Source organism: Mus caroli, unplaced genomic scaffold (genome assembly GCF_978045245.1).
Source record: "Mus caroli unplaced genomic scaffold, Mus_caroli_1 scaffold_14, whole genome shotgun sequence".
In the NCBI taxonomy this organism is placed as follows: domain Eukaryota; kingdom Metazoa; phylum Chordata; class Mammalia; order Rodentia; family Muridae; genus Mus; species Mus caroli.
This window is the reverse complement of record NW_028227269.1, coordinates 51,170,414-51,184,766: the sequence shown is the minus strand read 5'-3', so window position 1 is coordinate 51,184,766 and position 14,353 is coordinate 51,170,414. Positions and strand designations below refer to the sequence as shown.

The 14,353-nt window shown below is 45.0% G+C and overlaps 1 protein-coding gene across 16 annotated transcripts in view; it reads right to left on the bottom strand.

Annotated features, from left to right (window-relative positions):
- The window catches only part of Akap6 (A-kinase anchoring protein 6), a 435,939-nt gene that overhangs the window by 197,047 nt on the left and 224,539 nt on the right, over positions 1–14,353 (bottom strand). For 15 of the 16 annotated variants that reach the window (XM_085830363.1, XM_029484603.2, XM_029484604.2 and 12 more), the window contains 2 exons: positions 1,816–1,912; positions 544–710 (listed from right to left, as the gene is read on the bottom strand). In XM_085830363.1, the coding sequence (XP_085686489.1) occupies positions 544–710; positions 1,816–1,912 (264 nt within the window). The remainder of the gene's footprint in view (positions 1–543; positions 711–1,815; positions 1,913–14,353) is intronic. The other variant, XM_021179349.3, reaches the window with a different exon arrangement.

Sequence of the window (14,353 nt, the reverse complement as noted above, 5' to 3'; positions counted from 1 at the left end):
CAATGCATCTGATAGTCATTAACAGGAATGAGATAATGAATCACTTTCTCTCTTCTTTGTTAATTTGCTGTAACCAAGCGGCTAATGGATGTCAGAGCTGAGTGATTGCACTGATTATAGTGATTTATAGTTGCAACAAAACAATTTAAAACCATTCTGATTATTCATGTTAAAGATGCTTTATGCTTTGTTTACTAAATGTTTTATGCTCCCCCCTCTTCCTATCCCCCCCCGAGAATCCTGTCCCCCTTCTGCTCTGCTACTTTGTACAAAGAGACCTCTTCCTAGAAAACTTGAAAGTTGTCGCCTTTTGTTTTGTTTTCAGCCAAGATATATATATACATACATATATATATATATATATATATATATATATATATATATATATATATATATATGGAAGGAGAGAGAAAGAGACAGAGGAGTTACAAAGTTTACCCACTAGAAAAGAAGAGCCTTAGGGGTGGAAAGAAAACTTCAGTGGTGCCTAGTTCAAAAGAAGACAGGAATAAGAGGGAATAAGGCAAACTTCAAGCCACTTACCTTGGGGCTCCCCGTCCCCTCCTCGTCCTCCACAGACACATCAGTAGCCAGTATCTCGGCTTTGATGGTGTCCAGGGCTCTGAGAATCCAGCTGTGTTGCCGTTTGATTTGCCTCTGCAGCTCCTTCCATTGACTTGCAATCATCTTCAGCGTGTCCTTCAGTCCTTCTCCAAAGGAGGGGAAAGCACAAGTTGTGGGCCCGGCTGCATCTTTACCCCGCTACGGGTTGTGACATAGAAAGCTGGGTGGCTACTTCAAGCCGTACACATGCTTCTAAACGACCTTCCCATTGCCTGGCACTTGCCACCCAGAGCTGAGACTGGCAATGCTAAGACATAGCAACACAGAAACAGGGCAAGCGCGTGCAGAAACTGACGCAGACTTGGTGGTTTGGTGTGAACAATAAAAGTGGAACAGATCGTGGTGTGTAAATGTCGTTAAGGCTATAGCTTCACACCTCCAGTATAAGGACCTGGGTTTATCTGCGTGGAGACTTCCTAATGATCAGAAAGAAAGATATCTGAAAACAGACAGGTAATTCAACTGGAAATACAGTAAATAGGCCAGAATCAAGAGACTGCTATTTGGCATTAACATATCTGCTTAATGCAGTTCTTTTCCCGTTTGTATAGTAAGTGCGGGGGAGTGGGGGAGCTTCAACGCACCCTGTTTTGTGGTCTTTGACTATCAGGATAAGTGGAACCACACAAGACAACTTCTTTTTGTTCATAATGCATTTTTTCATAAATTCATCAACATTGGTCTAAGAACTGGTTGAAGGCCTAAGCCTCTGCTAATGCAAAGACCTATAGAGAACAGGCCAACGTCCACATGAGTGAACTGGCAGGGAAATAACCAGATGTGTATGGGCAGCCTGCCTCAAACCCAAAATGCTGTCTATGTTCACCCTAGTGGGTATGCATTGTGTCTATAAGAACAGCTCTCATTCATTATCTCAATGTTACTTCCAGAGCTCCTACATCAAAAAGCATGTCAACGTGAAGTTTTCAGGAGTGTGATTTCAATTGGAACTCGGGCGGATGGCAAGCCCCAAATAAAATGAACAGACCGTTTGGAGGCAGTATTTCATCTTATAAGTACCACAGCATTGTATGCAGTATATGAAACATTTATAAATCTTGAAGGTCAATCTGATAATGTAAATATTAATAATACATAAGGAAGTGAATATATGCAGTAATTTACGGCAATGCTTCCTCATTCTTAATAGTCTGGAGACATAAAGACCCGCAATATTTCAGGAGGATTTACCTGCTTTGTGAGACGCAACGAGCTCAAGAAGTTGGTGTCCTTCTTCCTCCACGGCTTCCTTGAGGGCACAGTGACTGTCTACGTTCAACTTAAAGCTCTGAAAAGAAGCACAGGACCCTCAGGCTCCGGGCAGGCAGTTACACACGAAACACGCATGCAGAATTGCTTTCAGTTACACACAAAACACGCGTGCAGAATTGTTTGCTACTTTTTAATCAAGAACCACATGGCCCTATTTACCCAATAGACAGACTAATTTGCAATACTAAAAGCTATTGATATTTGGGGTCTGGGCTTTAAATGTTTCTGTTAGACTAGCAGAGTGCATCTGTTTGGAAACTGCTCGACAAATGCAGAAATTCATTATGATTTTATGAAAAGTCACATCCCATAGGCTATGTGGAGAGTGGCAGTGTTCAGTAAAATACAGCGAATTCCCACCGCACACATGCGCTTTCCTTCGTGTCTAAAGGCCATTAGTAATGCAAGTCTTTTCAAAGCCACAGAAGTTGGCAGCAGAGAAATGCAGTAGCCTTATGTCGCCTAGATGCATCCACAAATGCAGGGTCGTTTGATTCCTCTCTGTTCCTTGACTCTGCAGGAGCCACAGTACAGAGAAGGGCAGCTGGCTGCTAGAGTCTAGATTCCAACTCTTTCCAGACTTTTTTTGCTCTTTAAAAACTTATTTCTTATGGCGTGATGCTGTCTTACAAATAAACACGCCAAGTACAGCAAGAGATTTCCCCTCATGACAGTCACTGACTTCTTTCAAGGTTCATATCAAATTTAGTCACTGCTTCCAGGAAGCCTCCCCAGATACACTTGGTGGTGGTCATTCCTCTCCTCTTCCTCTTCCTCTCCCTCCTCCTCCTCCTTACATGTGCTACTACTATAGAATTTATCAGGCATCTGCTGCTGTATTTCCATCTTTAGCTTGCAAATTATAAGCAGGTTAATGATTGCTGCTGTCACAGACATCTCATATCACATGCTAGGGTCCACTAGTTTGTGGTCATAGCCAACATTTGCTGAGTGTGTCCAGTGATGCTCTCTACTGGGAAGTTTAGATATTTTAAGAAATTCAAATGGTTTCCAAAAACCTTTTCCAGCTCTGAAATGTTATAAGGCATTCCAACCACAGGAGTCCAGAGAAGGAAAAAAATCACAGTACCCACCAGCAACCAAATCATTCATTAGTCTTCGGGGCAAGAATTCATTCCTTGCTTCACTAATTGGAAATACAGTGTGCTAAATATTGGCTTCTCGTGTTAAGGTTCCAAAATATGCAATGTGTTTTCTTCTGTTAAACGTCGTGGGACAATACACGAATACTCTGTCCTGTGTTTGGTATTAAGCATCAGGAAACAGGATCAGGTGACTCCACACTGGGTTTCATTTTAATTAAAGAAGTTGGATAGTCATACATTGTAAGATCGGGTCTTCCTTCCGTGACTCTCGTACTGTCTGTGGTCTATGACATCAAGCCAGGCAATGGAGGCTTGAGGACCAAAGCCCATGGGCTCTGGCGTTAGTGGATAACTGAACCTGGAGAATGCAGTCTGGGTTGTGGATGCCCAGGGGTGAGTCTGCTTTGTCCTTTTCTTCCAGGAGAAAGGGGACTTTTAAAAGTACCATAGACAGAGATAGACTGAAGAGAGAGATAGTATGAAACTAAGAGAGATAGCAATGTAACATAGAGATAAGGATTTGAACTGACACAATTCAAAATGATGAATTGTGCCATCCATCCTTCTCAGTAGATACGGTAACATTTCAGCTCAATATTCCAGAAAGAGAAAATATCTGTCTCCCTGTGTACTGTTCAGCATTTCTTACATTGTTCCGTCTGCTACAGGTATTCAGTCAAATCAAAAACAAAAACAAAAACTATGTGATGCTCAGAAATCTTGATCCTTCCTTTTAAACATAATTATTTAAAAATCTGTATCGGTATTTTTACCTGCTTGTATATATGTTCACTGTGTGCATGCAGTACCTGTGGAGGCCAGAAGAGGGAGTTAGGTCCCCTGGAAATGAAAGTGTGGATGGTTGTAAGTCACTGTGTCAATGCTGGAAACAGAACCCGAGTCCTCTGCAAGAACAGTAAATGCTCCTAACTTCTGAGCCATCACATCAGATCCCTCAATACTTCTGATCAGTCCAATTAAGGCAGCACCTATGGATATCTAAATGTTTACTGCATCCTTTGCTTTCGGTCCCTGCTGTGGGTTGCCTCTGTACTGAAGCAATGCCATTTAGACTAGGCTTCACAGGTTTCAGAAATGGAAGCAGAAAGTAGAGAAACATCTAAGATGAATTTGCCAAACTTTAGGGAGAAACCTGTTGTAAAAATTTCTACATCACTATAAATTCAGCCTGGTGGTGTCTTTGGCTCACGATTTCTCTGTACCAAATGTCTGGTGATCACTAGCTTTCAAAGAGGCACATGGGCCTCTTGTCTCAGTGCCCGAGAGAATGGAGGGACCCAGGAGCATGGCAGTGTGACATCACAGAAGCTGAGAGTATAGAACAGATGCGTCTGGAAATGGCTGTGTTTCAGGATGATGAGGAAACATTTGATTAGGAAATTGGAAAAGACGAGGTAGTCATTATTAGGATGAGATAATCTGATAAGCTCGATGTTGTATAAAAGAGTCATTTAATATAACTATTATCCAAATGGTGCATTATTGCTTGATTTCAGGTGTGCCCATTAACCATTAATAATATCAAGTAAGGAATTCGCAACAGGCCCCTGAGATGGCAGCCAAGCAGGCGCACTAACAGAATTGTTAGTGAGATCTCAGGCTGTTAAAGGATTCTCCTTGTGTTGCCTCCACTTCTCCCTAAAGAAAGGATTTATTTCTTTTGTGAGTTTGTTCTTTTCATTAACCCGATAGCTGACCATTTCTCCATCCTTAGCTGTTAGGATATTTTCTCCAAAATGCCTGCAGTGTGTACAGCCCTCTGCAACACCCACACCACTCCCTGACAGTGCAGAGAATTCTCGAGACTGAATTTATGCCAAGAGCATTGGCATTACGGCCTGGATCCTAGGGAACACTAAACAGTTTTCAGTGTCCTTAGAGGAGCACGACGTGGCAAGAAGAGCACAAACAGGGGCCTGGGAGAGCTCGGGAGGGTCTGGAAGAGCCGGGAGGAGGGGCTGGGAAAACTCGGGGAGGAGCCTGGGAGAGCTGGAGGAGGGGCTAGGAGAGCCGGAGGAGGGGCTAGGAGAGCCGGAGGAGGGGCTAGGAGAGCCGGAGGAGGGGCTAGGAGAGCCGGAGGAGGGGCTGGGCGGGGGGGGGGGGGAGGGCAGGCTGGGAGAGGGCTCTGTGGTGGGAAGGGACTTGTCAGCAAGCTGGACACCTTCACTTCAGTTCTGAGGACCCATGTGGCAGGAGACCTGACTCATGCAGCTCCTCCTCTGTCTTGCACACTCACAGTCATACACACACAAGAAGAAAGTAGTTAATTATAAATAAATAAATAAATAAATAAATAAAAAGTGTCTGGGCCAGCAAGATAGCTGTGAAGGTTAAGGTGTCTGCCACCAAACCCAAAAACCTGACTTCGATTTTGAAAACATGATCTCTAGGATAAGGAGAGAACCAGCCATCCCCCCCCCCCAACTAAAAAGTTCTGACGTCACCCTGACCTCCACACACTCTCCCAGCCACACATATGTTCACAAAATAAATAGATAAGCCACCTCTTTGTCCTTTTAAAGGAGACAGATCTAGGTCTCTAGAACACAGAACACCTGCAGATTTTGACAGAGTGACCTGCCCTGGGTCCCATGCCGTCTCTTCATTTCTTTAAAGGATGCAGGCATCTGCATGCTCTGGACTCAGGGACTCTGATTTCATCCTCTTTCTCTGCGGTTCAGAGACGGAGTCCTCATCCTCTGAAATGGGAATCAGACTCTGAAGGAGCTGAAGGGTATTGTAATCCCATAGGAAGAAAAACAGTATCAACTAACCGGACACCTCAGAGCTCCCAGGGAATAAACTATCAACCAAAGAGTACGCATGGAGGGACCCATGGCTCCAGCCACGTATGTAGCAGAGGATGACCTTGTCTGGCATCAATGGGAGGAAAGGCCCTTGGTCCTGTGGAGGCTTGATGCCCCAATGTAGGGGTTGTTAGAGGGGTGAGGCAGGAGTGAGTGGGTGGGTGAGGGAGGACCCTCACAGAGCCAAAGGGGAGGAGGGATGGAATGGGTGAGCTGCAGAAGGGAAACCAGGAAGGGGGACAACATTTGAAAAATAAATAAATAAAATAGCCAATTTAAAAAAAAAAGAGTTTTAAGACAACCAGAAAAAGAAAACAGAAAAAAAATTCCCGATTATTGTAAGTTAACCAATGGGCAATGGGGTTATTACAACATCTGGCATGAACAGCTTTTATAGATCTGTATGTGTTGTAAATTCAGAAAACTCAGGTACCATGACTACAACTAGCCTTAAGACTGACAAAGTAGATAGTGTGTGGTGGGATGAATAGAGGAAATGGATGTGGAAATGATCACTTCTGAAGGATTTCCCAGGATCGGAAACATGAGAATGACCACTTTTAATGGCTCAAATGTCCACAGTGGTGCCATCCTTCTGGCATCTCATGGTGAAGGCAGAGGCCCAGCTACTCTGTGGGCACTGTGTGTATCTACCAGGTCCCCTGAGCACTGTGTGTGTCTACCAGGTCCCTGAGCACTGTGTGTGTCTACCAGGTCCCTGAGCACTGTGTGTATCTACCAGGTCCCCTGAGCACTGTGTGTGTCTGCCAGGTCCCCTGAGCACTGTGTGTGTCTACCAGGTCCCTGAGCACTGTGTGTGTCTACCAGGTTCCTGAGCACTGTGTGTATCTACCAGGTCCCCTGAGCACTGTGTGTGTCTACCAGGTCCCTGAGCACTGTGTGTGTCTACCAGGTCCTTGAGCACTGTGTGTGTCTACCAGGTCCCCTGAGCACTGTGTGTGTCTACCAGGTCCCTGAGCACTGTGTGTGTCTACCAGGTCCCTGAGCACTGTGTGTCTACCAGGTCCTTGAGCACTGTGAGTCCTGGGATGTTTGGGAGACGTCATGAGTATCAAAAAAAAAAAAAAAAAAGCCCCAGATTCTTTCTTGAGTGAATTTTTTAAGTGTATATTATATATGCCTATACATTAGTATATCTTCTAGGTGTATTTTTATATGTGTATAGAACACATACATTGAGCAGTTCCTACCAGATTTACATATGTAAAAAGAAGCACTACATAATCACGACAGCTTTTGGTCTAATCCATTGGGTCACAGAGGTGGGTACAAGTGTAGTTGTATGACCTAGCATAGAATACATGTGTAATTGGAATTTTACGTGCGATACCAAGTGGTACAGCCTTTTGCCTCCAGCAAAATGGAGCAGTAATAGCCTCGCCCAATGGGATTCCAGTTTGTCTAAATTAAAATATAGCCAAGTATTAAAAGGCCAGACCTGGATAACGGCTGTGGAAGCCAACGAAATGCAGTCTTAGCAGGACCTGCAGAAAGCTCATGAAGAATGAATGGACTTTTACGCAGGTCGAGAGAGTCCCTTCAGAGACACAGAGGCAAGGAGTTCTGAGTGCTCTGTGATGCCAGGGGAGACTGCAGGCAGGAGCACAGCAACTGTGACTGCACAGGACTTGACCTCAAGAATCATGAAAGACCCATGGTGACATGTCAGTGACGTGAGTGGCTGGGGCCGACCTACAAGCTAGGAAGAGCTCGCTGCCTGCTGCATACAGACTTGGTTTTTAAAGGACACGCTGGAGACAAGCAGGCCGTTTTAGGAGGGTTGCTGTGGTGATATAGGCCAGATGTTTCTGGGTGTTCATAATCTTTAATTAGAAAAAGGTACGCTTTTTCTTCTAAATGAAGAGAAGAAAGAGAATTGGAGTGAATCTTCTGCCTTCCTGAGTTTTTCTCTGTGCGTGAGCGCAGCGTGTGCCAGATTCTAGTCCTTTGGCTGCTCTGATGCTGAATGCCAGGGGTTATTTATTACTCAGGAGTCTCCAAATGTGAAAGGCATGTTGAACTGTTGAACCCTTACTTCCACTGTCACTTAAGAGATGGCTTACATGCCGATGAGTAAGACACTTGGTGACACTTCTTCACACAAAGATCTTCATTCCCTCAGAAAATAAGAACAAGGCTTTTCCGGGGTGGGGGTGGGGGGGAGTGGAAATAAGTGTTTAGTTAGAAAAGCCAAAGCTTGAAGTCATTACTGACTGCCTCAGACTGTCTCTGCTTAGGAGCGAATCTGCACTCTGTCAGAGGGCCCGGGCAAGCAAACAAGTCATAACCAATCAGGAGGGGTCCAGGAGCTCCTTCTCACCGCTCCACACTGCACCCACACAAGTCAGGTGCCGGGTCTTACAGTATAGAATGCACCTTTCAAAATGCCACGGATAAAGTGACGAACGAGAGCTCTTTCAGTAAGTGTTTAAGTACCTCTTAAAAGCTGGTAAGATATATCACCATCTTAATGACTAGGCAATGCATGCAAATATATAGAGGACACAAACAAAAAATGAAGATAAAATTACATCAATAAAATTATAGATGTCAATGTGTACATAATCTCTGCAAAGACAAAGACGACTTCAAGAAAACATACGGAACATCAACGGTTCTGGAGGACAGTGGAGTCTGAAGTTAGAATGGCCTGATCTCTGGAAGAAGGTTACGCTTAGGGACTTTTTGAAACAAGGTGAAAACTCTACCTTATGGTCGTGAGAATTAGAGACAACGAGTAGAAACCATGAGCATGGTCTGGCCATGAATACTGCTTAGAAAAATCACTGTAGAGTGTGTGTGCGTGTGTGTGCAGGTATGTGTGCACGTGTGTGCATGTGTGCGTGTGTAAGTGAGCGCTGTGCGTCTGTGGTACAGGTGTGTGATGTACACATGCCATTTAGTACACAGGCTCATGCTCATTCTGGGGGGGGGGGGCTGCGCAGCATAGAACTAACCCTATTCCTCTTCATTGCCATGCGAGAGGGCTTCTCTCCTGAAAGGAAGCTCACCCTTTGGGCTAGGCTGCCTGATCAGTGAGCTTTTGGGATGTGTCCCCCAATGCTGGGTCTACAGTCATGTATAGCCATGACCGGCTTGTTATGTAGGTACTAAATATTTGAACTCAGCTCCCCCTGCTTGCAGATAAAATGGTCCCCCTCGAGCTATCTCCCTAACCATTCATAAATGTTTAAATTCACACTCTCGGGTTGATAAATGGCTTAGGTTGTCATGTGACAGGAACCCCTTATTGTTAATACTCTCTTCCCTAGAGACAAACACTACATCTCTGTTGCTTTTGTCTCACTTTCTACCAGGGGCTTGCCCACATGGACACCAAACCCCCAAAATGTTACTGAGACCTAAGGAGGAGAAGCCATGACCCTGTCTTCTTTTCCCTCGAGGGTGTGTCCTCAGATGAGGCATGTAACCCTCCGGGCTTCCGGTCCTTTATCTATAGTCAAGGCATTTGGACTCAATATTTTCCAGTCCTTGAATACTTTGATTTTTATCTTTTTTTTTCCATCCAGGCAGTTTAGGAAGGGAAACAGGAGAAGTTTTATTTACTTTAAACTAGAGAATTTTCAAAGAGAGAAGAGTCTCAAAGGCTATCCAGCTACTCATCTACCCCAGGGCAATTCTGTCCCCAGACTGTCCCTTCTAATTTTAGCCATCTCTGAGGAAGTCTCTTTTAACTTTTATCCTGAGCCCACATAGTTCTTCCCAGGAACTCAAGAGCTCTGTGACAAGCACTGTGAACTGCCCTGTTCCTCGGATTCTTCTGCCAAGTCACCTCTCCAGCATCTCGGTTGGAAATCAGAAGTGATACAAGAATACGACGACAAGATCCACATGCCAGGTCAGTCACCAAGCCCAGACCAGTGCCCCATCCACACCTCTGCACACTGACACTGCCCTAGCTCCAAGCCTCATCGTTTCCCTTCTTAGGCCTCCCTCCACACTGCACATTGGTTGTGTGTTAGTATGCTACAGGCACTTTCATCTCAAACTTACAAGTAGGACTGTGAGCAGAATGGCCACACTCACCGCTCTCGGAGCCTAGTGAGTGTGGTTAGTCTAGAATTCCAGCAGAGTGTGCCAAGGAAGCCAAAAGCATCATGTGGGCTACTGCTAGCGGCAGGCAAGGGCTTCAGAACTGGACAGTTAAGGTCAAAGATCAGCTCCCTTGTCACTCTCTGTTTAAGTCTGGGCAACCCCTGTCTATTTAGTTTTCTCATTTTAGAAAAGAATTTTAGTGCCTATTTCCTAGGTGGTAATAAAGATAAAAATCCCTTGATACACATAGAACAGAACCTAGTACACCATAATAGGACAGTTCATTGTTACTACACAAAACAACGTCTTCAGAAGAGCTCAGATGGAGGCCCACCTCTTCTTAAGTCCTTGAAGCTGGCCAGGGATATGTATCTGGCTCAGTCTTTATCTGGCTGCAGGTGCTATCAGCTCAACTCCAAGGCTTCTCCACGCCCTTGTCTACTTGCTCCTCTAGGACTCTATTCTTGCTGTGCCTCTGTCTGGCAAGTGCTATTTCAGCAAAGCCACAACATTGCTCACTAGCAAGGTTTCCTTGATCTTCCACCCTAGACGCTTATAATCACAGCAAGCTTCAAGCCTCCACTTACCGACCCCTGTTCTAAATGATTGACAGCTCTGTTTCCCACCCTTAAGCTCCTTGAGAAAGGAGCTGAGGTCTCACCCACTTTGGAACGAGAGTGCCTGGCACACATCTAACCACCATAGAGGGGAGTGCACCCCTCAGGACTCATCCCGCACACCAGCGTCCAACAGCCCGCAGTGCCGGGGAATATCAACGCGATCACTCTGCACTCCAGAGTGGTTGATGAATGTCCCCAAATTTTACTCGGTGAACACCATGTAAATGAGCTGTCATGTTCCTTCGCTTACAAAATTACTTGCCAATTACACTTAGATGACCCAGCATAATTGCCATATAAACTGTACCCTGGCTGGGGTAACCTGAATCATCAATTTAACTTTACCCTCTCATCATATGGTACTTAGCACACAATTAAATAAACGGCCAGTCACTGTCCATTTTCCCAACAGAATGAAGTGGCTACCTTTTGTCATTTGGTTCCTCGGTCACAACAATCTGTAACACACCTTTAACTATCAGAAGCTTAAGGAGAGAACTTTGTGCATTTAAGAAATAATTTCCAAGTGTTTTTAAAAAAATTAAAACCACATGTTTGAAAAGTCTTTGTTTTTCTTGAAAACAAACAGACAAAAAAAAAGGAAAAAAAGGAAAAAACCTTCATTCCTCCTAAAGAGACGTTGCTCCCAAGATCTCAGGTCATAAAAATGGCTCCAAGCCTTTGAAAGTGAGTCTAGCTCCTCAAACAATCTATAATTTATTTGAAAGACTGTGTGTGTGTGTGTGTGTCTGTGTGCAGCTCAGTGAGGTTGACGCTCTTCCCTGATAGACTGGCTAATAACTTATGCGAGATGGAGATAGATGGGTGAGACTCTGGATGCTGACGGTGACTCTGAGTGACGGGATTTTCATTCGCTGCCCCGGATGCTGCCTCCACACCTGACACAGGTAATCACATTGACTCCTCAGCTCCTCAGCATGGAGACATCAGGCCAAACGCGTGCTCAAACAGAGGTTCTGTCTGAAGGGACTATTTGACTTCCAGGACATACTGTTTGGAGGCCCTGATTGAAAAGAAGGTCAATGCTAGCCCAAATATCTCTCTACCCCCTGAGGTGGAATAATTGATGTGCGGCAGCCCTTAAGGATGTGGAGTCACCAGGGTGATGGATGGATATACGTATATTATTCACACGTGCATCTGCTAATACACAGGTCCCAGTGCAAACACCAGGACTTAAGAATATTATGTGGATTTAGGACAATCCCTGAAGGACTCCGGTTCCATTAAAATCTTGTTTTGGCAGCCTGGGGCAGATCTATTCCAACTCCCACACGCTTTATGCATTTGAAAGGGGGAACCAAACCACTTTAAAAATAAATTTAATAAATTTTGTAATGTCAAGTCATTAACATCCTGTCTAGTCATACAATGTTCATATTTTTAAGTAGTAATATTCAAGCTGCAGAGTTTTTAACCCTTCTAATAACTGAATTATCATTTTTATTTCCGTTGTGTTTTTTTTTAATTGCTTTATCTTGCCAAAGGAGATGAATCACACCCCTACAAACAAAAGGAAACCTTCGGGTTCCCCCTTCTTGTCACAGATTCACTAGCCAACACACAGAATTTCAACTTCCTTAAGAATATGTGAGCCATTCCTACCATACACTCTTAAGTACTCAAGGAAGATGTGCAAAAGTCGCCCAAATAGAAGAGTCTTCCTCACCTACCACTGCTAATCTCACCTTCCCAACAGTCATCCCATAGGTAAATGTTCTCCTGGTTAATATAAAAATCTGAAGTTTTTACTATGTATACCAGATAAACTGATTCAAGTTCCCCAAATTCCATGTGATAAGATGTGAGTCCCTTGTCCTTAATCAATGCCCTCAGTCAGTCCTGTGCATGGCCCACAGAACACAAGGCCTGTCTGCAAACTTTTCTTCAGTGCTCAGTACACCACAGCTCTGGATATGCTGTGTTCAATAAGCACACCACTTCTCTGATCATCTAGTTAAAAGCAGCCATTACTGTCTGAGAAAAAAAGTAAGTTATAAATTAGTAAACTGGGCACTAACGAGATTCAAAATAGTGAGAATTGTTACATATTATGGCCTAAGAGCCCTTAAACCAAGCAGGAAGGAAGTACAGTTCTTCTTGACTGGGAAAAGTAACCCACATGAGTCTCTTAGACACACAGAATGAACCATGAGAGCACTGGAATGTGCTTACGACCGTCACATGTCCAAAACGAGCCTCCCTCTCTGCCTCTGCCCCCTCCTTGTCACAAGCAAAGACAAAATGCCCGAATGCTGTCGTTCCTGAAAGAACCCCCCCCCCCCTCCCCCATCTCCACCCACTACAGCAAAGGACTCAGGCTGGGCTCTGAGTATTTCAGATAAACAGGAGAAATGGCACCATATCCTGCTAAACACTCAGCTAGCTACACTTTAAACTGATGGGAGCCAAGGGACGAGCAAATGGAGCGTCAGAGCTCTCAGAAGGCTGTAACCTTGCTCCTGAGGCTGAAGGGGGTGGTGGGCAACTGGGCCCAACACAGGCTCTGGCTTTGAAGTCTGGCTGACTGAGCCCTGTTCCTGAGGAGCACAGCCCTGCGGCATCTCCTGGTCTTGTGAAGAAGCTCAACTTGCTTAGGCCATGGCTGTCCGTCATCTCAGCAGAGAAGGGGAAGCAGGAAAGGTGAGCGGCAGGTGAAAAACAAACTCTTGTGATCTCTTAACTTCAAGCAATGAAAAATGGAGCAGAGGTAGACACAGGAGGGCCAGCAAAAGACCAGCAGTCCGAAGTGTTTGGGAAAAACCAGGAGCAGCAGAACGCTGGTTTTTCTTGGGGTAGAAATAAAGGCGATTGAATCAGAAATGAAGCATAGAGATCTAGGTGGTGATGGGAAACGTGTGCGTCTGCATTTGCTGATCATTCTCCTAACCAGACACGTCGGTCCGCTAGTTAAATCCAATCGTGTTTATGAAGACTGGGGCAAGGGCACAATAAGGATGGGGCCTCGAGAACAAGTGGAGTCTGGTGCTCCTCTGCCACCTTGTGGCAGCCAACTCAAATTGCAGGCACTAATACTAGGATGAACAAAGGGTCAGAAGGCTGTGCTTTTAAAGTCCACCTGTAAACAGGGACTCAGATATCCCACGCACAAACACGGATCTGCCTCGGTTCTTATTACCTACAGTGAAAGCTGTTCCTAGGGGTTTTTTATTACATGGGGTCCCTGAGCTGCTGCTGCAGGCTGCCTGGAAAAGGACAAGAAGGTTGTCTGCCAGTGACAGACTGAATATTCGTGGAGCACGGTGTGAAAAAAGAAAGCAGAAATAAAGAGGAAGCTAAAGTGCTCATCATGACAAGATTTAATTAAATAAGCCGGGGCATGTCCACATGATCAAACACTAAGGAGCTATGAGAATGTACCAGAGTTCTTTTGTATACAGATGGAAACAGGTCTGCAGAAGCACTTTACTGAATTATATCCAACACGGACTTCCAAGTGTGCTCGTCTCACATAAAAGGGCTCCACAGAACACAGAGCAGACTGCCTGGGCTGGTTAGTCGGCAGGGTGGAGGTCTGTGCTTTTCGCTTTATGCTGTCTCACGTTGTTTGCTTTTCCCACCGAGTGTGGCGTGATGTTTCTCTTTAACTAGACATTGAGTGAAAGGCGGGGGCTGAATCGCCCGTCCTCAGTCCACACTACACACATCTGTGGAGTGATGATGTCACAGTAACTTGGCTCACACACACACACACACACACACACACACCCCTGGCAGTGCCTGGAGGCCCGGCTCATGCAGAGAAGTGCTCATCAGTCTACATACCTCCCTGCATCTGAGTCTT